The following is a 27,877-nucleotide window of genomic DNA, read 5'->3' as shown; positions in this document are numbered from 1 at the left end:
ATAAGGGTATAGTACACTGTATTTTATGGGTCCCAAAGAAACATAGCAAATGAGGCCCCCTAGCATTATTTTCATGTATTGCAGTGTTAAAGACTGACACCTCAAAGTAGTGCGGCATAGTCTATAAACAGCAGATGAGTGACCCCTTATGGGAGGAAGACGGGCTAACATTTGTGAGGGCTAGGGCATTAACAAAATCATTAAAAAAACAAACTTGTAAAGACTGTCATGTAGAATTGGAATAAAATTGTGATACAATGTAGATTAGACATCCAGATTATATGAAGTGCCAAAAAGCAGTATTTACTCATCGGCAAGCAATTGGATATAATTTGGGACTTTTTTCTGAGCATAGTTGTATGTATTCATTGTGTTGGCACCAATAAAAACTTACTCAAAGAGTACAGTGTTGTAGATCTGTTGTTTCTTGATTTTTACAGTTTATTGTCTCTTGTTCACTGTAAATCACTCTCCATGCCTGTTTCAAATCTACGTATCATTCAAGGTCTTGCCATTGCGCATGACTTTCGGCGGGCGCTGAGCCGTTGATTGCGCAGCATTCGGTCCTGTTCGCTCTCTTCCTCGCTGTACGGGCTCTGCTCGGGTTCACGGAACGCCACCTAGCGGATTAAATCATCTGGTTTATATTCTGTACAATATTTTCATTCGCAATACACTAGTAAACCAATCTCCAAGCAGATCCTATGGTGGGATAAGATACTGTAAATGCATTTATTTGCGGGGATTTAATTTCTCGGTGGCAGGAAAAAGGATTTTTCCCAGTTGAATTTAAGTTCACGGTAGCGCCATGCACTTTAGTATCTTACTGCCGTGGAAAAATGTTCGCGGTGGTTTTAAATTTGCGGTAAAACAGCCACCGCGAAAACCGCGAACATTAAACCACTCCAAAAGTTACTGCATTATTTTACAGTAGTATCATAAGCTGGCCTTCGGTGTGGAATGCACACTCCTATAGGCTGGCTTCACCCCTTCAGCCAGCTTATGATACTATCTTATCCCACTGTAAGATCTGCTTGGAGATTAGTATACTTAGTACTTTTGGAGGCTCTGCTCAACCGGGCTGAGGTTTTCACTATTGGTATGGGCGGTTCCTAACCAGCTGTCAGCCAATCAGAGAACCAGCTTTACTCAAGGAAAATGTTCAGGCGATTATTTAGGTGACAGATGGTTAAAGGCCATATGCACAGAAGTGGAAAACCTCTGCCCAGTTTATGAACACCACACGACTCTCCGACTTATAATTTGATAATCGCTCCAACCTGTGATAAATTTCTTTATGATTTCTACTGTTCGTGATTTTTATTGCAAAATGAAAAAAAGAAGCAAAACAAGCCAAGGAGCAACTCTGTAGAGCTTCTGGAAAAAAATTACTGTAGTTGAAAAAAAGTATTAAAATAAGAGCAAAATTAATAAAATAAGAACAAAATTAATTATTGTTAAATTAAAAAAAAAGCTATCAAAACCAAGACTTCCTTGTTCTATGTTCTATGGCCCAATAGAAAGGCAGGTCCTGCAAGATATTGGCAAAAAGGAATTACCTAGTTAATGCATGTGTATTTGGCCACTCAATCGCAGTATCGATACTAATGGCTCCGCCCCTAGGGCATTGCCAAAAAGGAAGAAGGTGTACCTTCCTCCCGTGAAACTTCTTGATGAGCATCTCCTCCTGTACTCTTGCCACCAGCTCCATCAGCATGTTCCTCCCCGGGTCGGGGCCGCGCTTGGCCTGTTCTGTCGCTTCACGGATCCGCCGCGCCCGCTCCTTGGCCATCGCACGGTGAACCTCCCGCTTCAGGCTCCTGATGGTGTCAATCATAGTACATACGTGTCAATCATAACCGTCATTTGAAGTACACATTTTCAACTCAATTGTTCCCGCCCCTGAGCTGTTGCCAAAACGTTATGCTTGTACAAAAAGGTGTTCGTCATTATAACATTGTCAACTCCACTGTAGAACTACATATATCCAAAAGCTTCACCCCTAAGGCATTGCCAAAAAAATTACGTAACTGTAGAAAAGCGAACAAATCTTGGAAAAAGGTTAGCTAACTCTGATCTGTTTTAATGGCTTCAAATCGTCATTAACATGGTAAGACCCAACAATCGTGACCGCCCGCCAGCACAGTTCATTTTCTAATTGGTCAAAAACATGTCCTAGCTTTTCTTCGGTCTGATATTTTTCTTTTTGGACCGGCCCAGCAAGAAATATCGGTTTTGTACTCGTTGTCTCCTGGAGAACAGGTCCTTTTGACGATCGCTGGAGGTGCAATGCTATGTACTGTTTACATCTCTAACCTTTTGGAGAGTTCCTCCAGGGTGGAAGAATGAGCTGTGCGTGCCTGCAACTCTTCTTTCTCCTGCTTCTGACCAAGGTCCATCTGTGGAGATGAAGAGACGTGTCAAACAAGACCAACAGTTCATGAACATTAGGTCAGTAAGTCACTGGATCATTAAACAAATGTTCTTTGTACACAACCAAGTGTTTTATACCGACAACATTTTGATTACCATCAGCTGTCACCTTCCTTAGGGCAACACTGCCAGGATCTAATTTTCTGCACTGCAGTATAGGTGTCGCAGGGAGCTAACAGATGCCGATGCAAAGTGTAAATACTTAACGTTTGGGACCACGAACACAGTCAATGAAATTTCAATAAAGACAGTGTTTTATGTGCTGAAACGAGTATTTTTTAGATACGAAGCAAAAAATGCCCTTTCTCTTTTAGATACATAATGTTATCGAAGATCACATAAAAAATAACTGCTTGCCACCTGTTGCTTTCAATTTTTATACCAGAAATTGTTACTTCGAAACAAAAATTCCGTGGGAATACACAGGCTATAATGCAACTATGCACGCACAGACAGAGTTCCTATTGAATTCATTGAATTCTTGCTAATCATCAGGGGATACTACTGTAACATTATTATCCTTAGCCCCTGAGGCGTTGCTAAAACAAAACCCCTTTCGGAGATCATTGACCTCCTTTGCGGAGTCATGAATAGATTAACAACCTGAACCCCTGCGTAGAGGCGCATCATCTCCTCCGCCACCCCCTCCATGCTGTCGAACACCTTCCCACGGGACTCGATGAGCTCCGACTCGGCCGCCTCCTTGTTGTACAGGGCGTGCGACTCAAACAGAATGTCTTTGCGCTCGCTCTCCGTCTAGATCCAACCAAAAATATTATTATTATTATTATTATTATTATTATTATTATTATTATTATTATTATTATTATTATTATTATTATTATTATTATTATTATTATTATTATTATTATTATTATTATTATTATTATTATTTGTATGGCGACTTTGTCTGAGTCATGTGGGCATCTGGTATTAACAATAAAAATGTATTTTAGGTTTGATTCATCTATACAGGCTATTTTTAGTTCATCTGATGTCACCCGTGCCATGTTGGATCACAGTGTAATCATAAAACAGTCAGGAAGTTGCCATTGCTCAATCCAACTACCTGCCAATATATACACCGGAGGGGTCCAAATCAGGATTACTATTACGTCATTGAAATGCCTGTATAGCAAAGATTCGCACTATATCTATACATGCAATTTCATTTCATTTCCCCACCCTTGGAATTGATATGAGTACTTGCTCATATGCTTTACAGTAATCATGTCGTTGTTCCAGCTTAAGATACAAAAATGTCCTAACGCAAATCTACATTTGGCAATGTCATTGGTTCAGGTAGCATTATACCCTCCAATACAGTATCAAGATAGGGAATATCTGATTGGCTGAGTGCCATTGTTCAGTGATTGGAACGACAAAAAAAAACACAGCATAAATGTTATCTTACGTGGATCTGTGAGCGGATACCTCCGGAGGCGTGCAGGAGCTCAGATGTAAAGTCAGCCTTCATCCCTTTGAAGAGGTCGTTCAATTCTTCTTTCTCTTGTTCGTCATCATCCTGACAAAACAAACAAATATTTGGAATTGTCTCCATCTCGTCAAGTTATACAAAAGACTCTAAAATTCACACATTCCTCTTCTCTGCATAGCATTCATCCAGTGCTCCCAGTAGACTACCTCACTGCTGCACTCATCATCATTTGCTTTTAAGAGCTGATGTCTGTAAAAACCAAGCAAAATCAGAAAAAGTTGGCCAAACTCAAAAAATCGATTTTCCTTAAATTTTGTGTGGTGGTAGGGCCTTGGTCCAAACCTACAAAAATGGCAAAGTTTTAGATCTGCGGTCACCGGTTGCCATGGCAACGGCCATTTTCAAAATGGCGGATTTTCACCAAGGGACGGCCTTGGTCGCGTCCAAAATAGGCCTCCTTTGGACTCCTGTAGCCCCCACAAATTAACAAATATTTTATCGATTCTCGCATATGTTATTACCCATATTCTAATGAACAAAATGATATATAGTGATGCTCAAAATGTTTTTGTGGTCAGGTGCAGTAGATGTTTAAACATTATGTGTTTTCGTGAATTTCCAAAATTGGCAAAAATCCATTTTTTGACCATTTTTATTGACCATTAGCTCATTAGCAGGCAAATCAATTTGCTTCATTTTCGGCACAGTTATAGTTTGAACCTTTGTATACATCATATGTAAAAATAAATTTGGGCCTTTTACGTATCGGACCGTGGTGGCCCCCAGAGTAAACCAATATTTCCATTTCAAGAAAATCGTAACCATAGAATTATTCCTGGCAAAAATCTCAAAATTAAGCATTTTGTTGTACTGTATGTAAAACATGTTATTGAATCCATGTGTGCATATGTTCAGGGCATTGCTATACCGAATTCCAGGTCATTCAGTTGTAAAACCAGGGTAGGGGAGCCAAAAATGTACTTTTTTGGGGAAAAAATAAACCAAAAATCACAAACTTTTGCATTTTATTGAACAGTATGCCCAAAGTGTTATTGAATCCATGTGCGTATGTGTCCAGGGCATTCCTAAACCAAATTTCAGGTCATTTGGTTGTAAAACCAGGGTACTGGGGCCAAAAATGTAGTTTTTGGGCCAAAAATGCCCCATAAAAGTCACAAAATTCAGCATTTTGTTCTATCATATGGCAAACCAGTTATCAACCCATGTGTGTACGTGTCCAGGACATTCCCATACCAAATTTCAGGTCATTTGGTTGTAATACCAGGGTGCTTGGGCCAAAAGATACATTTTTTGGTCTAAAAACGACCAAAAAAACCCAATAAAATCATTTTAAAGGCAATTATAAAAAAATCTAAAACAACCCTGCTTTTATAAGTGATAGGTAAGTTCCTCTGTTACATACAATGATAATGAGATTCATTTCTGGTAAGCTATGACTGTTTTTCCAGGAATAATTCTATGGTTACGATTTTCTTGAAATGGAAATATTGGTTTACTCTGGGGGCCACCACGGTCCGATACGTAAAAGGCCCAAATTTATTTTTACATATGATGTATACAAAGGTTCAAACTATAACTGTGCCGAAAATGAAGCAAATTGATTTGCCTGCTAATGAGCTAATGGTCAATAAAAATGGTCAAAAAATGGATTTTTGCCAATTTTGGAAATTCACGAAAACACATCATTTTCAAACATCTGCTGCACCTGACTACAAAAATATTTTGAGCATCACTCTATATCATTTTGTTCATTAGAATATGGGTAATAACATATGCGAGAATCAATAAAATATCTGTTAATTTGTGGGGGCTACAGGAGTCCAAAGAAGGTCTATTTTGGACGCGACCATGCCTTCCCTTGGTGAAAATCCGCCATTTTGAAAAATGGCCGTTGCCATGGCAACCGGTGACCGCAGATCTAAAAGTTTGCCATTTTTGTAGGTTTGGACCAAGGCCCTACCACCACACAAAATTTAAGGAAAATCGATTTTTTGAGTTTGGCCACCCTATGCTTGGTTTTTACAGACAGAGCCTCTTAAAGACTGTGTGGCTGAAGGGGTAATGAGATGGAGATGGGCACCGCCTTGATATGGCATGGAAAGGGCTTTAAGAGGCCTTTTTTTCTTATTTTTCATTTGAACATGGCCTTGTGAAGTTAAAGATAAAACGCGAACCTCAAGAAAAAGTCGAAGCACAATTTCCCAAACAATAAGTGACTGTGGATAGTCCATATAATATACATGTATGTGTAGATTATACGAACAGGATGTAATTTGAATACATTAAGTGGTGACCAATAGCTGGTGAGATTCGCTAACCCACTCACCTCCATGCGGAAGAACGCCCCCATGAGCTGGTTCTGAACGTCCCCCATCTTGCTGTCTGTCTCGGACAGAGCCTTCAGTAGGTCCGTGAAACTGTCTGTCCGGGCCAACTGAACAGAACACGGTGGTTAACGTTAGTTCACCTTTATCCGTAGGGTAACCTATATCCGTTGTATATAAAAATAGGGTATTTGGAGATTGTTAAGTCGTTGGGATGTAGTTTCACATTGCAATATCATGAAAATGTCAACATTTGAAACCCACGTCGTTGACCGGAAATCTATAAATATCCATTTTTTTAAAACAGTGAATCTAGGTTACCCCACGGATTAAGGTGAACTAGCGTTATCATTTCAATAAAAAGATACAAGTACAAGGAACATGATACAAGCTGCGTTGGGGGAAGTTATGGTATTGATAAATTATGTCAAATGATCTACCATTATTGCTCTAATATTACACTACATCACTTTGGTACATACCACTGCAATGAAGCTAATAGTTTGTTTTTCATGTGCATAATGATGAAAGCTACAAAGTAACATTTGCACATCTTGATGATTCTTCTAATGATTTGTAGTTACAAAATGTATTAGAAAATAATTGTTTTCATCTAAATAAAAAAATCATTTCTTATAACTACAGATAATTAGTAAGATGTGTGAATGTGAGGTTGTAGCTTTCATCATTATGCACATGAATAACATAGCTTTACAACAGTGGTATGTACCAAAGTGCTGTATTTTCTCACAGAAAAAAATAATATTAGGGGCAATAAAACCTGATGACATCATCTATATGGGCATAAAATCATATTTAGATTTCTTCTATGCCCATCTATCAATGTTCGTTACGACTCCATTCTTTCTTTACTTATTATGAATGAGAAAACAATGGAAGGTTTGTAATACCCAGTTTACCCAGGTAGGAAACCTTAACAGGTGACTTAGTCTCACCTTCTGATCCTTCCCCATCAGTGCGTCCATGATGTACTCCCGCCGGTGTCTCTCATCCTCACACTCATCCTCAACTTCCTGGCCTCTGATCTTGTGCACCAGCTCGGCCTGTGCGTCTGAAAGGACCTGACAGGCGTGCTGCTTCTGTTCATCCTGTTCGCGCTCCATCTCCGCCTAGAATCAAAAGCGCCATCTATTAAGACACGACAAAACTGCAAGACAACTTGAATGTGTGAACCAGATCCACCGGTGACGGCCTGACAGGCGTGCGGCTTAGGTCTTCATTTCCGTGTTCTACCTGTGCGTAAAATTAAGAGCACCTGCGCATGTAGCGCATCGCCAGACTGCAAGACAACTTGCTATTTCTGGGCGAGTTGATACACCCGATCCCCTCAATCTCAGAAGTTTAGCAACGTGCAGTCCGGTCAGTACTTGGATGGGAAACAACCAAGGATGACTGTATGCCCGACCAAGAATTCACGCATTCGTCTTTCGGAAAGGACGTAAAACGGGGTCCGGTGTTCGAGGAGGTGCCTCGAGCACGTAAATCCGCCTCATTACTAGAAAAAAATGGGTATCTACTGGCTGCAAATGATACTCCAGATATTTACGACAAGGCACCTGGATCTTTTAACTTGCTGGCAACCCTGGAGCCGGCAAAAAGTGGGCGCCGTGATTTTAACACCCTTGAAAACACATGAAGAGCATACCTTTCAGTATCCGGCAGTCCAACGGACATTTGTGGTTTGAGAGTCGGCCAAGGCTACTTCCTTTGCGAGCACCAGTGCAAACGGAATCGTCAGTCTGTGTAGCCTTATAAATGTATAGACACCGAAGAAAGCGGAAATAAAGTTATTTTCCCACCTGACTCTCTGACAGCACACCGACGATCTCCTTCCGGAGTGGTGCCAGGACCCAATCGGCGAGCAGGCGAACCGCTTCTTCTTCCTTCATCCGCCTCTCTTTCTCTTTGTCCATCTGCCTAAAGATCCAAGACCACGGCATATTATTGTACACATTGACATCCAGTCTACCGTGGTTTAGCCAGGCTCAGTTTGGAAGCCTTTTGAAGAGGTAGACATGGATGCCAGATTAACTTTCACATGAAGTCCTTATAAAGAATAGGCGGGTTTTTGTTCCCATGTGCTGATATGTTGTACATGATATCGATGCAGAGTTGACATGGAGACAGAAAACAAAATCTTTTTAACAGCGTAATCATGTTATGAGCTTGCCTCTACTCTACCAGTCGCAAATTACTACTATTTTCCTGCAACCTGTGGAGCCTGGTAGTTTTGGTGTCCATATTCACCAACTGGAGGTAACGAATAAAGAAGTGTCAGAACCAATAGAAGCGTACTTATCCACAGCCGTGCTGGACTCTTTGCGGGTCAAGCCTTCTGTGTTCTCCACGTCCACATCCCAGTGGGTGCCGCTGTAGTACCGTTCACTTCCGCTAGAGGTGTAGCGGCACTGGCCCATCTGAAGAGTCAATCACAGCAGGATTAAGAATGTTTTGAAATTGTCGAGGTTCTTTTAACTTAAATTGTCGGTTTTCGCCATGTTATTACACCACGAACTCATCACACCCTCGAACACTTTTTTTTATTTCCATCGTTTTCAAATTGCATAAAAAGAATTTACAAATTGTTATTGCAATATATTGCTGTTTTGCTTTTGTTTTCATTTTCGATCTTTTCATTATTGTTGATTGATCCGTACATCTGCATAAGTGATCGGATAGGCTCCGTCACTGTGGCGTCGCCAAATAGACAAAAGTATAGATTCTGAAGAATTTTATCCATGGTGGGCCGTCAACTTTCTTTCAACAGGAACGGCGGCAATACCGACTTCCAACAACCTTTGACTCATTGCTGACTTCACACGTGCAACAAGTCAAGTGTGCAGAGTTACATAGGGTCAGACAGCTGAAAATGACTTACCGGTAGTAATTAAGTCGCAAAAGCTCATTGAGTCTATTAAATTTCTGAGTGGGAAAGCACTTCGATGTAATCTTAATGGTGCTGTTTAGCAACTCCAGTGAACGAATGAACTTTCCACAGGCCAAATACTCTGTCCTACTGCACAAGGAGGTGCTCCGACAACCTCCGTGTACTACCTTAGGCCACAGCAAGTAAATCTTATGGATGACATCAGTGCGCGCATTAATTTTCGACTGATTTGAGAAAAAAAACAAGAAATTTTTTCTTCTGCAGGGATGGTCAACATGACGATTAAGTCCAAAAATGAGCAAATATATTGTGTTGTAGCCTAATAATTGGACTTGTAGAAGTGACACTTGCGAGGTACCCAGGACTGTAGTTGTAGAAATGAAACTTATTGGATAGTTGTGAAAGTGACACCAATATGGAAGCTATGAGTGTGGTTAACAACTTTGTTGATTCCAGTCTACCACACTAGTGTCACTTTTACCATACCAGTACATGTCTTGACTACAGGAATGAATGCCTTGTTGGCTCTGATACCATGTTTTGTCCCTTTGATTCTTTTTACAACAGTCATCACAACTTTATGGTGCCTATTTTTGAAAATGTAGCCATCTTGTTTTTTTTCACCAATCCTGTTTTTTTTTCGCCCTATCGCACTATTTTTGCAGTCTGCAGAGGATGTCATCCATAAAATTTACTTGCTGTGGCCTTAATAAGATTTACCTTCCAGAAGCCCATCCTCCGTTTGAGCCCGCTGTGCGCAGCTCGGTGATGACGTCTCACGTTCAGGTTGTCCTTCAGTTTCCCCAACAGGAAACGCTGCGGGGGGTCTTCCTCCTCGGAGTCGGAACCGTCCACCGCATGGGCGTTGGCATTCTTTGACATCTGAGTCACGTGTGGTTGGAAGAGTGGGAGCATGAATGAATGAATGAATGAATGAATGAGTGAGTGAGTGAGTAAGTGAGTGAGTGAAGGACGGATGGAAGGAGGCTTTCAGAGCTTTAGCTTGAGCCAGAGCATCATCTTGACTGGAAGTTCATGGATCAGAGTCAGTCAAGCGGGGAAATTGCGCCAACTTTTGGGAATTTCTGCCAATTTTTCCTTGAGGTCACATTCACATATGAAGCCAGGATAAGCAGGTTATTGGAAATCGCAATGCAACAACTGAATAAAGGAAACAATGTACGATGATTAAAAATGCACAAAAACAGAGACTTACGATGGTAAAAGGATGTTCACTTATATGACACTTATTACGTACATTCGGCACATCATAGGCAGGATCTTGAATATCATATTAAGTATAAATTGCGTCTGTTTGTGTGCATTTTGCGAATTGCGAATCGAAAACATAGTTAAGAAAGTCGCAAATTCACGTTACAAATTGACCAATATCTGGTCATATGGCGCAGTCTGGTGAGATATACCCGCTTTAGTCCGATATCCTGATTCTCAGTGGGTCGGGGTTGTCACACTTTTACGGATTAAACGTAATTTAACCCGTAACCTTGTCACGTTAACCAGAAGGTTACTATAGTATATGTTCTGTTCAGCTATTGTTGAATAGCTGTGGATCAGACAGGCGGCATAACCTTTCAAGCCATGGATGGATGTTCATGATTTTTGCTAGGTATTTTACTGAACTGAACTGTTGGTGAGACGACTCGAGGTCATGTTCTAGAATGGGCCTTCTGGCGGGTTTCTATGTTACAGCCGGACCTTTTTGTGTTTGTTTAAATTTGTTTGTTTGTTTGTTTGTTACCTGGATAACTCAAGATGATGTGAATAAATCGTGATAAAGATTTGCTATAGGAGGTGGGTAAAAGGAAGTTCCATGACATCTCGATCCTAGCGGTTTTGTACGGTACTGAAGAGGGCGTCAAAGTTTTTAAGTTTAAGTTCCGGAGTTAATGGTCGCAAATTATGAGTGCTGGATAGCTCTGAGGGCATAAATGAAGCGGTGTAAGTTTGGGTGGTGTTTTTTTTTAATGTGATGACAATTGGGTGAAAACGGAAAGGAATAAAACGATTTTTTGCAACGGGCAGACAGTTCTGATAACATCCGTTATCTTTCATCAGTGACACAGAAGAGATATTTTTTGGAGAGGTTTTATATAAATACACCTTTGCACATCTTGCTGTACGTGTTGATTAAAGCCCCGGTCACAAGAATCGTACGATTGACTGCGATGGCGATTTTATGCTTGGTATAAGCGCAGTACGTCGTAAGTCGGGGAAGAATCGGAAGCGATGGTTTAAATATATGAAGTTGTGGTCACAAGAATCGTAATGCATCGTACGATGAGGTCATAAGAGCGTACCTGCGTCAATCGCAGGTGAATCATAGTAAATCGGGGAGCATCCTATGACGAAAATAGAGCTGAAATAGATTTTGAACATGTTCAAAATTTCTCCACCGTCGTACGATTTTTATTGCCCTCATAGCAGACTTCATTACGGCCATTTTTTCTACTGATGAAGTTAAAGATTTATAAATTCTTAGCATGTGGTCATTGTTTCAGTTTCCCCTGATATTGTCGTTGTTGACGAAAAAAGACACTATATCAGTTGCAACTGTTCACTGTAGCAACCCGAGAACAAGAGCCCGTAGAAGAGCCTGTATTCAAGGCAATATTTTCCACGTGGCAGATTCAGTATCACGCACAGGTGATGCATGCATTTGTTTCATAGCTACATACTCGTGGGTTCATAATTAGATCAGATCTCAGCACTCGCCTGTTTCGGGGAAACTTGAACAGAAAGGCAGGCTTATGATATAATGTTTATGATATGATTTTTGTCTGATGGTATTTTTTCTTGATAGTATATCATTAAAAAAAAGCAAAATATGATTTTCGAAAAAGCCTGACTCGTAAAGACGGCAAGTAGGCCGATATAACCATACTAGTACCTGATTTGAATCTATGTTTGTAAGACTAATTTTGTTAAGGTTTCTTTTGATTTGTTTTTTTAGTAAAAGGCATCATAGGAAAGTATTCAACAGCTAGGTTCACATTTGGTTGGTTAAAGAAGCACAAAAGCGGTCAGGCGGCTATTCAGAAGAGACACTAGTGGTAAAATCGTACGACGCTGGAAAAATTTTGAACATCATCCGATGCTCTGCGATGGCTGATTTTCATTACGATTTAGCTGCGATTCACTGCGATTATCGTGCGATATGCGGAATATGCCATCGCAAGGACGTCGTACGATTCTTGTGACCGGGGCTTAAAGCTATCTAGCGAGGATGCTCCGAGTTCTGCTCTACGATAGTTCCAGGAAAAAGGGAATTCTTGAACGCATAATTCATTCGTTAATAACTGAATACTTCAAGGCATTACTACTAATATTTCTTCTTCTTTTACGATGTAGGTAATTAGTAGTCGGTAAGTCCACCAGCTTTATTAGTCAATTTATACACCATGCAAAGTCTGGACATTTATTTTTCTTCTGTCTTCGAGTGGCATCTACTGAATGTCGATATCTGTTTTCATTTTGGTGACCAGTAACGTTAATGGTTCATATTATTTCGGTGTGCCGTCTTTTCATTCTAGTTTCACTTCTTGCGTCGATGAAGGTTAGACATCCAGGTAATAACATAGTTTTTAATTACGCGAAATAGCAATTAGGAAAGCAACTGGATAAGATTTTGGATTTGGAAACATGTACAGTAAGACGTTTTAGATTAAGATCCGGTATCTTTCGTAAGTGACACCAAAAAGGTTTGGTGACGTTGAAGAGCTCCTATCTTCATCTCCTTTTGCATGTCAATTCACAGTTAGAATATAGTCGGTATAACTGTCCTTCGGCGTAACACACCAGCTGTTCATGTGATACAACCAGCTGCTGCCGCGCCGCGCTCCTGTGAAGCTGCAGCTGGTTACACCAAAGGGCAATACCGGCTATCTTAGATACAGGAGAAAGGTTCTTTTAACATCTTTGGATATTAGTGAATTCAGGTAAAGAAGCTGGTGTGTTTCTCCAAAGGATGGTCATACTGGGCGGCTATATAAATACAGAAGCTGGTGTGTTACGCTATAGGGCGGTTACTAGTATATCGGCTATACATACAGAAGCTGGTGTGTTACTAGTAGTACACCGAATGTCGATTGTACCGACTATACCGATACAGAATTGGTTACTTAGGTGCCCTAATCAATAAGACAAGACCGCGTACAAAAGGAGTGAGTGCGTTACATCAAAGAGCAGAATAAGCCAACGGATAGACACACAATATCTATGGTGACGAACAACTTTTCAGAAAAAAAAATGGAGTAAAAAGTCTTAAAAAACGTACCCGTCTGACAGTAGACATGTTGCCGGTTGTTCTGCGAACTGCTAAACTCAGTTTAAAATACCCGTTGTCAAAACACGCGTTCTTTTACGTCATTGAAGTTATTTCTGACGTCACATAAAGTGTACACCGTTCCGAAGAAGTTGGCAGAATGCCCTTCCTCTCAACTTCACCGGCCAATCAGATAGCGGAATCTCGAAACATGAACCAATCAAAATGCGTATTCTTTGAAATTAATCAATGCACGATCAAAGTTTAGCTTAGTTCAACCAACGACAAACTTGGTTGTAACTTGTGGTCCCAGTATAGACAACATTGCTGAGAAAAAGTCTTAAAAATCAGTCCTTTTTTTAATGTTGAATAGTTTGTATACTAAACAGCACATTATGTATACTTAGCAACAGTTACATGAATAGATATATCTATGAATGTTGGACATGCAGGCAATAAGATACGCCAAAATAACTCTTACTACAGCACTTAAATATGATTTTGGCCGAACGTTTCTGGCAGCATCCACCACGTTTCTATGAATTGAATAAATGAAAGACTAGATCTTGACTGACTAAATTAAATCAAGGACATTCTATCTGATATAACGTCCTTGATTAAATGAATGATTGAATATGGGGAAAAAGAGGCTTTACCTTATCAAATCGCGCCTCCTAGCGATATTGTGCATAATCGACCCGACGGAAGGGACCAAAAGATATTATTAAACGGCCCTGGGTAGTGAGCGTTTGTGTCACTTGTATTTAGTCATCCACGAGACAATCAGAGATGTCAGATTCCACTCCTTTACACATAGTTCCCAGAAAAGTGGAGGAAAATGAAACAATCCGGACTTATGGTAAAATACTACCCCCCAAATTTGCAGTGGTATCTCCTATCAAGAGAAGCCTCCAGATCCAACATGGCGCTGGAAAAACCGTACAGCGATAAAGACAGGTAAAAAGTTTAGTTTTCTCGCTTATTTTACTGTCGTTGAGCTTGTACATCGTGCCAAATCGTTCAATAGAGTCTGGGGTCGTGATAATCGCCTAAAAATCACACTATACTGGCTATATGGCGGCAGATTTTATTCGGCCATATGGTACATGCATGTAGGTGGTGGGGAGGGGGGCAGTGCGTCTGTGTCTATTTAATTTGTCTGTAAAATATTACATTTGATGCCTTTCTAACGTCACAGTTTCCTGCACAGCTTTGCGGCAACGTCGTTCCTGTACTAGCTTTATTTCAGAGGGAAGTTTAGAGGTCAACAAGGTAGAAATGAAGGTTGGATAGGAGAAACTGTACGGATAAAATCATACCTATCATGTTGTAAATAATTTGAAGTTCCTTATTTCTTCTTCCCCCTATAGGTTCATCTGTATCTATCCTGCGTACATCAACAGTAGGAGGACCATCCCACAGGGCAGGAGGATCCCACAGGAGAAGGTAGGGGCTTTCTGTACAGGTTTGTTGTCATTGTTATTGTTATTGGGGAGATATTTGTACCAGATGTCTTCACAGCAAGGGTTAACTCAGCAATAACTCAGGTGACCTCAATACAACAGTTATTGCCAGGTGTAGCCATAGGACTGTAGGTTTTGAGCCGTTCACACCGGGAAGGACCTTTTTTACTTTTTGAGTTTACTCTCTTTGGTATGTGTGGTGGGTTCTTAGACGTACTCGAGATGTGGCTATCCTTAAACACGGGACCTCCATTCAACGTCTTATTGTAGGGATGACCCTAAATGAAGCTAGGTACTCATTTCTACCTGAGTGAAGTGAGGAAAGTTGTATTATGTGCCTTTTCCAAGGGCACAAGATACAACTAATTTTAACACAAGACTTCTGGGTTATGGAACATACATAGTTGCGCCACACGACCCCACACTTCTGTCTCACACCAATGTTCTGATGTTTGGTCCCACCCAGGGAGTAGACAACCCCACAGCCACAGAGATCAGAGATGTGTTACAGGCTGGGGGCTTCACTATTGTACTAGAGGTAAGCTGTTGTGTTTTTTATAATCTTTATGACATTCAAGTAGCTGTATGGTACACGATTTTCCCCACCAACCTCTGCTTGGAGAGTAGCTCGAAATACCACCTGCATACGTTCGTTGTTAGTGCAGGTAAAAGTTGGGCTGTGCATGGCAGGTATTTCTGATGTTTACCTGCACGTAACTTGCACCAGGTTATGGACTGTTCTTAAGTGGATTTTTCTTTGCAGTACAGGTTGTAACTTTTTATGTTTTTTTCTATGCAAGGCAGTACTCCCTTACCTGTGTTATTAGTAAAAAAGGTCTTTTGGGGTATATTTGAATGGTGCAGGTAACATTTCTGGGGTGCAGGTAATTTTGAAAGGTAACTGCACCAGTGCAGGTAAATAGATAAAAGTATTTCCAGCCCTGTAAATAGAGAGAGAGAGAATGGTTTATTGCTTCACAGCCAACTTGCGGCTCGAAAGCCGAATTATCAGGCTTGTTTACATTGTGTAAAGTTACATAATTGCTAATCTCAGAAACATAGTGACATAAAAAGTACAAGTAAGACGTGTAGCATGAATATCAAAATGAATAAATATATGATTACAATGTCTAAACAGCAAATTGGAATAGGTTAAAACTATACATATTAAAAGTCTGATCGTGCTAAAACTGATTAGACTTTATAAACAAGTATCTTGCAGCCCTCCCAATCGTGTGCCTTAATTCAATGCGCTAACGATTTCATTCCCTTCCTTTCTTTTTTTATGAACCGTGCAGAACAAAGCGTACGCCAAAGAACTGTTTCACAGAGACCCAAACCTACGGGGTCGGATCCGGGTTCAGCTCAAGAATGACGATGGCTCACCAGTAAATGACAAGTATCCTAACAGTACGTATTGTGACTCTTCACTCTTTCACATTAGCTAAGTCATACTTGCACATGTGGCCACCTATCTTTGTAATGCCTAATGGTAACATGTCATCTTTCTATGAGGATTTCCGTTTTTGAAGTCTCAAAGCAAGAGTATCATAAGTTTCTTTTCCTAATTTCAAGGGCTAATTTGTCATCTTTGTGCAAGTATTTAGCGAGGTCGTCCGGTGTTTGCCCTACTCTAGCAAAGTTCAATTTTTGGCGACGCCTGAGGGGCACAGGCATTCTTAATAGTATCACAATCGCTTTAAATGAATTTAATGGGGAATTGCTTCTGAAGCTGCCTTTCTTATGCAGGAATTTGGAAGGAACTGGGATGTCTATTCTCTTATTGTGATTCTTTTGGGCAATTTTAACAGGGTTATTATTTGTTCATTCGATTATCCACCAATGTTATATGTGTATTTATATAGTGTTGGCATAGTTCTGTCAATTTTTATTTTTTTATTGATGTCTTAAGTTTATTGCTTGTGTTTAAAACTACAGTTCAACTTTAATCCAGAACCAAATCATGAATGTTGTTATATATAATTTGATACCAACCTATAGCCTAGGTGTATGTGAATATAGAGGTCAGCTATTTTTGTGCATTGTTCCTGTGTCTTACTGTGCAGTCTTGCTTTTGTTCTGTCCAGGGAAGTCTGTGTACCTGTATGTAGCAGAAACCATTCCCAAGCTGAAGACCCGGGTACATGCGTCAGGGGGCGCTTCTTCACAGCAGGGTGGTGACAAGGGCAAGAAGGGAAAGAAGAAGGGGAAGAGATAGATATATCATTGAATCTTGGCTTCTAAAATGTATCTTCTATATCTACCAGTTCAGTCACTTTTAATGTTTATGGCTTTCTTTAAAAGTCACTGGCAGTTGTGGCTTCGTAATTCAATCCCTTGATTTTCTAACCGATCATCAAAACCAGTAGCCATTTCTTCTTTCTTTACACTATATATAGGATTCTGGAAAGTCAAATTGCCAATGCAATGAATACAGCAACTTCCCATTTTAGGACTATGGCCTGTCGAACACTTTGGGTTTGAAAGAGCACTATGTATGTATTCCTAATATTAGTACATGTACTAGTATATTGTTTGCTGAAACAATACACTGCAGTACCAACAAGGCAAGATAGGTGTCACTGTGAGACTGCAACCTACATGACCAAGTTGAGTTAAAAAAACACACTGAATACCAGAATATTACTGTTTTCCCTATCCTGTTTTAAAACCAGTTTTAAAGAAGACTGTCTTGCATTCTGTGTATTTTGTACTTCTTTTTGGGTTGAATAGCAAAATAAAGGAACCCCGAACAGTACTTTGTAGACCAACACTATTTACACCAAGTGTATTTCTATTAGGATTTTACCAGGGACAGTATTAGCTACACGTTCTCAGGTGCTTGTAGGAAGCATATTTAATTTACTTCTCCAAGGTCAAAACCAAACTTGTGTTGATATCTGAAAAAGATGGGCAGCATTTACCTCTTAAGTATGAAATTATCATTTAATTCTAGATCTACTTGTGGCTCAGAGTATTATTTTTTGAAATTATCTAGCAGTAGTCCCAAATGTGTTATCAGTCAAATCTGTACCTTTACATCAGGACCATCTGGCCAATGAGTGACCTTTTTTTGTTGGTCCCTTAGATATTCTTTTACCATTAATGGAAGCATTTTTTTATGATTAAGAATCCTGTCACTATAGTATAAGTTGTGTGTAATGTACTTTAATATCCATTGACTCACAAAACTATTCATGAAAAGAACAAGATATTTTTCAAATGAGCATTTTTATTATATTGCTGCGACAATAAGTTATATGTCCGGAACATGGTAAGACTGTACAGACAACATACATACATACAACAAGTTTTGTTTCCTCTCTCTTCTTACAGTCAAATGTGTCTGACACCAGCAAAATGTACATACAGCGTCATAGGAAAATAATCTCAACAAAAAAATCATACAAAGGCAGAGGGAGAAACAAAAGAAATAAGGCTCGCTCCCTGAGAGCATAGCCAAAAAAAAGTAAAGTACATCTTAGGGGACATGCTATATTTTCCACATTCTTACAGATAATTTTTGTCATCATGACTTTTTTTTTCATGATTTCTAAATTTTTCTCTTTCAAAGAAAACAAAGTAAGTGGCAAGACAACAAGAAAGGGAAAATTTAAATGTCCTAATTCAAATAAGGGTATTATCAAAGAAAATATGATTACTATATAATAGATCTAGTCTTGCCATACCAATTTTGTTTTCTCTGAAAAGCTCTAATTTAATACATGATTGGCACTGTTGCATCAGTTCTATTTGAACTATCATATAGCAAAGCAGTCTATCTACATTGTAATGATAATATTTGCAAGAGGAATTAAAAGCGCTTCTAGCAGGCACATGTGAGACTTTGCATTAAGTTGTTTTGCAGACATACAAAGGGGTGACGAAATACAAGTCTTTTAAACTAGAAATCTGAGAGCTTTTTTTGTAGGAAATGCTATTTAATTCACAAGATATGTGAATACTCTGTATAAAATGCGTCTCCAGATGGTTAACAAAAAGGGATTCACTGAGAATTGACACAAAAATCTGGGTTATGAACAAACCCCTTTAAATATTTGCATCCTCTAATATCTATATGGACAATTATATCAAACTGAATAGTGCTCTACACCATAGTTATATCTTCGTGATAAACGTAGAAAAAACTCATGTCTTCTGCTATCTGTTGTGGCTTCTTGGCAAATGCATAATATACTTCAAGCATTTACATAAACAATACTGTTTTCCTCCACTTTTAGGAGCTAACCACAATATAAGCAGCTCGAATACTGTACAAACATTGCAAAAAACTTTGATACAGGTAGATCTGGTGTGACTCTTTATGAAATACTATAAACATCATTGCAAAATTTCAACTTGAAGTGATTGCGTCCTGTGTGACAGTAACTGTGCATTGCATTCACTGAGCTACAAATTGCGAATCCTTCCTTTCAATTCTGTACCAAAAGCAATTGACAAACAATAGGATTTTGTCAGAGACTCTTCGTTTTTCATAATCATACACGTCAATATTTGTAAGTTTGAGAACCGATACATTCAAGAGTCTATGAAAAGGAGAGTCACTATCCATAGTCAAGCTCAACATCAGAGTCACGACAACTTAAAGGCAACTTGCCTTGTCACAGTCCACTATTGAAACATCAGACGGATGTGACAAGGTAAGTTGCCTTTTCGCTCCCTTCTGATCCTGACTCTCCTGGACCCTTCCTCTGCCGTTGCTGGGTGGGGCTGCCCCTAGCTACCGTTGCCATGGGGATCCTGGACGTTCTACCAGCCGCCTCCCTGTCATGTTTGGGCGGGCTGTAGTTGAACGGCGACACCAGGGCGGTAGCCGAGTTGCCTGAAGATGGTGACGAGTTCTTACTACTGTTGAGGGGCGGCGTTCTCGATCGCCCAAACGGTAACCCCTCTGGTCGGTCAGAATCCGCTGGCGAGGAGTTTGGAGTCTTCCTGAAACCCATGCCGCCCGACTGATTCCTTCCCTCCCCAGGACTACCTCTCTCTGTATCCTCTCTCTCAATTCCTTTTATGTTCTCGTCCTGTGCCTTTACTTCTTCTTCCCTCTCTTGGTCTAACCGTTCTAGTGCCATCTGTTCAAGTTCCTGCGCTAACAGTAGCGCCTCTTGCTGTACAATGTTCTCAAACCCTTCATCCCTTCTGACCCAGATGTCTTCAATGTCATCGGGTGTATCAGCCCCGCTTCCAGTCTTACTCGCTCTCCCAGACACTTGTATATTCCTTGTCACAGTCTTCTCTTCTATTGAGATGGTGAACTCGCTGCTTGCTGTGGACCGCGTTGGACTGTCCAGCTCTACGAAGGTTTCATTTTCGATCGAAACCTCTGCCTCTTCGTTAACTTCTGTTTCTAACTCTGCTTCTAGCACGGCGAGATGGTCCTCTTCTTCATCTGGGCTGTCGCCACTGTCACTATCAGGCTCGTTGACTTGTTGTTGTACTTGCTCTTCTAGTGGCCCCTTCACATGCGCACTGTTTGGGCTAATACTAAATGTACTGGATGTTTTAAGGCTTAGTTGTTCTGTATTCTCAGGCTTGATGTCAACCCCTATTGCAGATGGAATCTTCCTCCAAGAGTTCCCCCTTGTTGTTGGTTTTGACTCTTCTGGCCCTTTTGACAACACTAGGGTGCCGCTTCTTGTCATTTTTGGTTTCACGCTGTCTTGTTTTTCGCGATTCTCTAAGGCTTGTTTCGCACTTGTAACTGATTTCTCCTCGCCATGCGACATAAAGTTGTTAAGCGATCGTTTCCATGGAGCTGGTTCTTTTGTTGCTCCTCCAACTTTGGAAAACGGCCCCTTTTTACCACTAGACCTGCTAGATTTGGACGCTGCTGATGAATTACTTTTCAAGGACTCTGTAGATTCCGCCCGAGAGAAAGACTTTTTGGGGGTGGATTTGGTTCCTCTGATCGAGTCAGCAGAAGGCATTTTGGGAGGTCCACGTAGGTGCGGTGACCCAGAGCGTGTGCTCTTAACTAGTGAGTCTATCGACTGAGTCTTTTGTGGGGTTGCTCTTTGTGCGGGTTTTCCCCTCATCTCTCTTAAAGACTCACTAGAAGGAGCCTTCTTCGGGGCCTTCTTGTTACCAGCTGCCTCCTTCTTCAGCTGGCCTGCATCGTTTTTTGCAGCCTGTTCCATCTGTTTCTGTAATGAAGGTGTGGGGGCATCTTTGACGAAGGTGGATTGTTTCACAAGGGCGGGCCTGTCCTCTTCTGCTGACCCTTTCCTGCCGAGTTGTTTGAGTGGCGACATTTTTGCTGGTGACCGTACACCTGTTGGGACCTTACTCTGTGCAGCAGTGCGGCCGCGAGGACTTTCCCCACGTTTGCCTGCCATCTCCTTCCCCCTCCCTGCTTCCATCCTCCTCTGCTGTGGAGTTTGAATTTTTGGTGGTTGAGAAGACTTGGGCGGTGTTCGCGATGTCACACCTGCCCGAGGACTTGTTTTCGGAGAGGACAACCTTGCTGACCTTGATCCCTGTTCCCTAGGACTTCTTGAAACCACGTTCTTTTGAGTTGTTCTTCCTGGTGGACTAACATTCGTACTTGGCCTCGCTGGTGTTTTAGAAGGAGTACTGCCTGATGGCTTACCAGATGAGATGACAAATGATTTTTCCTTTGAGATCACGAACGATTTCTCTCTCGGTGTAGCAGGGCTTTCTCTGGATATCACAAAAGACTTTTCCTTTGCTCTAGGGCTATCAGTCTTCATTCGGGACATAGGGCTTTTGTACACCTTTTTCTTTCCCTTGACGGACTTTGCGGACTCTTCTCTTCGTTTTGCCTCCATCGAGTCTTTGTCAGTGGGTTTGACTATCCTGGGTCGTGCCGGGTGTTTCATCTCCGAGTCACTTGGAAGGGAGCGGTTCGACGAGTCGGAGGGGATGTCCGCGGGGACTTCTGGGCATTCAGCAGTTCCATTCAGAAGGCGAAGGTTTTCTACGGTTAGAGGTGATGCTGGTGGGAGGGTGTTGGAGTCTGTGGGAGAGGGACTCGGAGAAGAAGAACCATTTGGGATTCCTTTCTCTTGTGTTCCGTACGCGTTCGGTTTTGAACTTTTACTGGAAACTTTCCCTCTCTTTCCCTGGTGAGAAGTTGTTGGTTCTTGCGAAGCAGCTGGCATTTGAGATGAGTCTGTTCTCCTTTTCGCTCTGGTAATCTGACTGTGTTTGGGTTGACCTGAGCTAATGCACTCCTTAAGTAAAGCTTCTTCTCCTTCTGAGTCAATACTTAAGGAGCTCAAGGAGCTATTTCTTGAGAAGCAAATAGGTGTGTCCTCAACTTGGAAGGTGCGAGCACCTTCTTCAGCGGTGGCTCCTTCCTGTGGTTGGCCAGCAGTCACATGATCAGCTTCCTGATTTCCTGGCCTATCATGATTCTCGTCCTCCATGTCACTGTCCAGAGAGCTGAGGGAAGAATTTCGAGAGAAGCATACAGGTGTGTCTTCAACGTAATACTTCACTGGAACCTCTTCTGATGGTTTGCGCAAGTTTGTATCTTTGTTCTTCTCCAGCCGGGGAAAGTTACTCGTGTAGGCATCACCCACGGCGTTCCCGTGCTTCTTCCACGCACTCTGCGGTTGCGCTGCGTTGTTGTTAGCTTCTGCTGAGTTGTTGTTTTGACAGGATGCCTGTTCCGGTGCGTTTCTCTGAACCTGAGCTCTGTTCTGGCCTTCAACCATTCTGTTCTGCATGGCTTTGTTCTGTCCCACAAGTTTGAGGTTGTGTGGAATTCCTGAGGATGTTTGGCCTGTCTTGTTCTGTCTAGCTGCATTCTTCAGACTTTGCTTCTGTGACGAGGCGCCCTCTTGCATGTTGTTTGGTGTTGCACCTCTCTCCCCAACAGCACCTCCATCCCTGGAATTGTTCAACTCCTGTTTCATTTCTTGCCGCTCTTTTTGAAAGCTAACATCTTCGTCACAGCTCAGTGAACTCAAGGAGTCGTTTCTTGAGAAGCAAAGCGGAGTGCCTTCTACGTTATAGGTGTGAGGGGTGTCATATGGCGAACTTCCTTTGGACATCTGTCCTCTGTTGGGCATCTGCCGTGGATGGTGGGGATGAGGAATAGCTGTCGTTGAAGGGGTGCTGTTACTTGTCTGCATTGGCTGGCTGTTGATTTTGTTGCTGGCACCCCCTCTCTCTGACACTCCGTCCGGGGAATCTATGGTTAAATCACTGAGCGAGGTGGCTGTGGAGAAGTTTAACGGAGTGCCCTCTTCCTTGTAGCACCTAACGGAGTCTTCATTTGAAAACTGTCTGGTTGAAGCAGCACTCGTGTTATTTGTGAAGGGCTGTGCAGCATTAAGCCTGTTTGTATGGGGTTGAAGCCTTGCCTTGGGGGACGCCATGCCTGCAGCACCACGCAGCTGGTTGTTCTGACCAGCAGGAACCTTGGCTGTAGGCTTGGACCTTACCGGCAGCATGGAGCTCTTCTTCTGAGGGCCGGAGCTAGGCTGAGGGATCTGTCTGCGCCGAGGCGGGCGGCTGCTCTTAGTGGGCATGGCAGAGTTGATGCACTCTGCTAGAAGCTCCTCGGCTTGACCATCGAGCATTGAGCTGGACTCTGACTTCATCAGATCTTCTGGACTCATCTGCTCGTGTTCTTCGGACTCTCCCTGGGCCTCGCCGCGAGCGCCTGACTCCATCCCTGACATCAGACTCAGGTCGCTCAGAGATGTCGCATTGGAGCGATTGAGTGGAGTGTCCTCAGTGTTGTACCTCCTCACCGTGTCTTCCTGCCCGCCGTATCTCGAGGACGTGTGAGACTTCGGCGTGTCCCTGCCTGACGACTTCCCTGCAGCCTGGTTGTTCAAAAGCTTCTTGGCGTTTGCCAGGATTCTCTTATCTCTCCCTGAAGCACTGTTCTTGGGCATGGCAGCGCTGATGATTTCGTCCAGCAACTTTTCGTCAGCTTCGGATGCAACAAAACTTTCACGATGTGCATTCTCTTCATCTTTGTTTCTTTCCCTTTGTCCCTTCCTCTCTTTTTCCTCATCCTCAACCTCTTCTTCGTCTTTGACAGGCTCGAGTTGGCGTCTTGTTCTTCTCATATCGACATCCTTGGTGATATGTGGCTCATCCATTGTTAGAGAGCTTAAACTTGTAGAACAGGAGAAGTTCAGTGGGGTTCCTTCAGTTACGAAGGATATCGGTGCATCTTCACAAGCCTGTGAGGCATGAGCTACTGAATGGGAAGGACTTCCCTTCGCCTGATGTCTAGAGCTGGGTTGGGACGAATGCCGTCCTTGTGGTGTGCTTCGTCGAATCCCCAACTCTGTAAGCAGCTTTTTCTTGTGCCGAGGGCTTTGTGGCATGGATTGGCTGGGGCTGTCCGGCAGGTCACTGGGACTGACAACTTCACTGGCTCGATGGCTCGGGAACTCACTGGCAACAGAACTAGAGATGGACTTCATCTCGCAGCTACTGAGGGAGCTAAGAGAGCTGGATCGACTGAACACTAGAGGAGTCTCCTCACAACCGATGGGGTTTGGACTGCCAGGTTCTGTGCTTTTGGGTTCAGGAGGGGTTTGTGCATCCTTATATTCTTCAGGAGTCTGGAGTTCTTCGTCCTGGCCTTCTTCGTGATATGTCGGACTCTCATCTTCCGGCTCAACCTCTGGTTCAGAGTGGTTGGACAGTTCGGTCCTCCCCGTGGCAGAACTTTCATCCTCATCTTCTTGGAAGTGTTCCTGAGGTTCTTCCTTCTCAGGGCTCATTTCTTCCTCACATTTTGTGTCGTCAGCTTCTTCGCTGTGCAGAGAGCTGAGTGAGCTGACCCTTGAGAAGCAGAGAGGGGTGCCCTCCTCGGCAAACGTTTGCGGGTCATCATGGAGATTATGAACTTTCCACTGCGACGGCAGGGGGCTAGCTGCTGCCGGTGGGTTGGGTTTTACCTGGGAAGAATTTCGCATCTGATCACCACCTTGCTGGAAGGCAGCTGTGGGAGGGTGGATAGCATTGCTGCTACGAGGGCTGTCCCTGGCTCCTCTGGGTGACATATTACTTCCAGCCTGTACGTTGGTATCCTTGGGTAGGGAGAAGTTGTTTCTACTGACAAACAGTGGCTGTGGCCTGCTCCCTTGTGAAGAGTGGTTTGGACACGTCGACATGGGAACCTGACTATTCAGTTGGGACTGGTGATGTCTCTGCATCCGTGGACTGGCAAACTTTCCCGCCACACTCGATGACTTCTCGCCTTCTGTTGCTCCCTGCCCTTGGTACATATTTCTTACACTGTTCGGGAACTTGGGGCTTCCTTCCCTGTACCCAATACTTGCACCAGTTGGAGCTTCAGTCTGTCTTTCTCTCCCTGTGTTTTGGGGAGGTTTACACTTTGTACAGTACTCACCACCACTGTCGTGGTCATTGTGGTCTCCGTCAGTGTGCTCAGTGTAGCGTAGAGAGAAGTTGGTAGGTTCGTCATCGCCCCCTAGATCTGATTGGCTGTAGGTCAGGCGGTACTTGTTGGGGATATCACTGCGTATACTCACTGTGGCGTGAGCATCTACGAAGCTTCCGTGATTCCCATTCTCCATACCCACAGCTCCTATTTGTTCCTCCCGCCCTCCCTCTTCCTCCCTTCTGCACATTTCCTCTACGGTAGGACTCCGCCGCCCTGGTGTTAACGCCTCATCCGAATACTTCAGACTAAAGTTGATGGGTGTATCCATGTCTGTATTGTCCATCTTGTTAAAATTCTCCACCTGAATTTCAATCTTTCTCCTCAGCTCTGCAGGATACTTGCTCATCTTCCCCCCTTTTTCAGAGTTTAGGGCACTTTCTTCTGAGTACGAGTGGTCCATGGAGGCTTTAGGGTAAGGGTACTTCAGGTTTGGACTCATTGGGTAAATGTCACTGTTTATACTATTCAGGCTATCGTTGGACGGGCGTCTTTGCATTTTCAAGTATTCTTTTCTCTCTTGACTGAAGGACTGGGATCTGGTTGCACCAGAGGCGATGGGGATATGTGATCGGTGGTCGAACGTGGCAGAGTTTGACCGAGGACAGGTTGTTTCATTCTGCGAGCCATCATGCGACTCTTCTGTACCGCTTGATATTGAGTGGCCCGATACTTCCTCGACCACCTTTGCGATCTGTATGGCTGTGCGAGATTTGGGTTTCGTGCCATCTCTCGTTCTTTCAAGGGAGTGCGAGCTGTACTGTGGGGAAGAGTCTCTAGACCGACTTGTGCCGGAGCTGTGTCTCTCTCGACTACGGATGAAGTCCCGCTCTTCCGACTGTGACCGCCAATTGCGGGGAAAAGTGTTGCTACCGTTACTGCACAGACTTTCGTGGCTGTCGAATCTCTGCATGTTTCGCCTTAAGGACAACCGGGCTGGCCCATCTCCGTACGTGGGGGAGAAATCCCTCAGAGTTCCTCGTTTTGTGAGGGGTGAGGACACTGCCTCATTGCTACCCCTCCTTGGGCTACCTTTGGGACTCAAGTTGTCCACGTTTTCGCATGTTTCCGTCAACGTTGGGTCAATTTCGGCCTCCAGGGCTTTCATTTTGCGAACGTGCAAACCGGGCGAGTTTGTTTTGCTCGAGGAATCTTGCAAGTTGCGATACACCGCAGGGCGTGCTTGCATGAGGTTTCTTAGCGCAGCCTGGCTCCCCATAGCGATCATCTTGTGTTTCGAGTTGATGAGATTTTTCAGCATGCTCACTGCTCCTTGCTCCCATAGCGTCTCCTGATCCTTTGCACAGCGAGCGGACAAGTTCCACAGCGTGCCGCATGCATTGCTAACAATAGTCAAGCTGTGAGAGCGAAGCTGGTCTAACAAAATCTGAAGACAGTTGTGGTCTCTAAGGACCTGTCTGTAGTCCTCGCGTGTTGCAATATGGCTTGACACATTTCTGAGAATTCCTCCGCCATTTTCGATGATGGCCAAACTGTTTGACTGGCTTTTGTATGACAGTGTACTAACAAGGAAGGCAAGTGCAGTTTGCACGGCACAGATGTCTGCTTTGTTCTCTGTGCAATGTGCCGACAAGTTCCACAAAGCACTTAAAATGCTCTTCAACGTTGCCTCTTTCTTCACTTCCATTGCTGCTCGCGTCAACATTACCACACTGCCGATCTCTCGGAGGGTCTTCTTGCTCCCCGGATCGGCTCTCCACGACAAATTGCGTAGGACGCTCGCAGTGACCTGCCGGAGTTCTTCACTATTGGACTTGAGTTGTGAAACCAGAGCTCGCATGAAGCTCTTCATGGAGCAGAGTGTTGCCTTGTTGACTCCGTCTCCGAAGGTGAGGTTGGTGAGGGTCATGCCTGCGTAGCGCCGGATGGTGATGCTGTACTGGTCCAACGTGTCTCCATTGATCTCGTGGTCGACTTGTAACAGCTCCGCCACCGCGTGCAGACCACCTGAAAACAAAGGACAAAGAGTTGTTAGCAAACCATATGCATGGAGATAATCAACACAGAGGGAAATGGTAAAATTCAAACCCTATCCCAAAAATTGTGGCAACCCCCATACAGAGGTTGTACAAATGAAAATGTACCAGTATCCGAAAAAAAATTGGGACCTGCAGTTTAAGGGTTGATTTTGATGTATGGAAATATGTTTGCATCACTTAAAGTTTAAGTATCAACAATACATGAACACCTAACTGGAGATTTGCAGTTTTTTTGGATGGGATGTGTTCTGTAGGTTGTGGTTACTGCAATTTTGGCTAAGTAAAACATGCCATTTTGGCTAAGTAAAAGCATACACAAAAGTTGTTTAAGAGGTCATGGCCAAAAATGCAAACATAAAATTTCCTGTTTTACAGTAAATGCCTTTTCTAATGTTGTTTTTGTGTCGCTGTATGCTGGTACAATAGGATCTTTCACTACTATATATACCAGGTGTTTTCTGAAGACCTTTGCCATATCTTAGCAATAAAACGCATCATTAAGTCCCCATTATCAGCTTAGTGGTGTCTAAAATGTCAACTTTGCCACAGCGGAGACACGAGGAGTCACCAAAGGTGATTACCCCTCCGGCA

The 27,877-nt window shown here is 42.8% G+C and overlaps 3 protein-coding genes across 10 annotated transcripts in view; 1 reads left to right on the top strand and 2 right to left on the bottom strand.

Annotated features, from left to right (window-relative positions):
- Nucleotides 1–420: 420 nt before the first annotated feature.
- LOC118411614 (eukaryotic translation initiation factor 3 subunit A-like) lies at nt 421–14,086 on the bottom strand. 2 transcript variants are annotated; one of them, XM_035814080.1, is made up of 11 exons: nt 14,063–14,086; nt 9,845–10,006; nt 8,533–8,654; nt 8,037–8,154; nt 7,173–7,346; nt 6,219–6,326; nt 3,848–3,958; nt 3,037–3,189; nt 2,317–2,399; nt 1,652–1,820; nt 421–620 (listed from the first exon to the last, which is right to left on the bottom strand). In XM_035814080.1, exons 2-11 carry the CDS (start codon nt 10,004–10,006, stop codon nt 501–503), a joined length of 1,320 nt encoding a protein of 439 aa, XP_035669973.1. In that variant the 5' UTR covers nt 14,063–14,086; the 3' UTR covers nt 421–500. The 2 variants fall into 2 exon arrangements, with proteins under 2 accessions (XP_035669973.1, XP_035669972.1); XM_035814079.1 differs by lacking the exon at nt 14,063–14,086 and adding an exon at nt 13,419–13,570.
- A 127-nt stretch (nt 14,087–14,213) lies between these two features.
- LOC118411615 (signal recognition particle 19 kDa protein-like) lies at nt 14,214–17,824 on the top strand. The gene is made up of 5 exons (XM_035814082.1): nt 14,214–14,363; nt 14,777–14,852; nt 15,336–15,407; nt 16,168–16,279; nt 16,957–17,824. Exons 1-5 carry the CDS (start codon nt 14,245–14,247, stop codon nt 17,085–17,087), a joined length of 510 nt encoding a protein of 169 aa, XP_035669975.1. The 5' UTR covers nt 14,214–14,244; the 3' UTR covers nt 17,088–17,824.
- Nucleotides 17,825–18,043: 219 nt separating this feature from the next.
- LOC118411611 (adenomatous polyposis coli protein-like) overlaps nt 18,044–27,877 on the bottom strand; it is an 83,676-nt gene continuing 73,842 nt past the window's right edge. For all 7 annotated transcript variants that reach the window (XM_035814073.1, XM_035814074.1, XM_035814072.1 and 4 more), the window contains one exon: nt 18,044–27,254. In XM_035814073.1, the coding sequence (XP_035669966.1) occupies nt 19,513–27,254 (7,742 nt within the window). In that variant the 3' untranslated portion in view covers nt 18,044–19,512. The remainder of the gene's footprint in view (nt 27,255–27,877) is intronic.

Source organism: Branchiostoma floridae, chromosome 3, assembly GCF_000003815.2.
Source record: "Branchiostoma floridae strain S238N-H82 chromosome 3, Bfl_VNyyK, whole genome shotgun sequence".
In the NCBI taxonomy this organism is placed as follows: domain Eukaryota; kingdom Metazoa; phylum Chordata; class Leptocardii; order Amphioxiformes; family Branchiostomatidae; genus Branchiostoma; species Branchiostoma floridae.
Note: the sequence above shows the minus strand (reverse complement) of the source record. Positions and strands in the feature narration are given on the sequence as shown.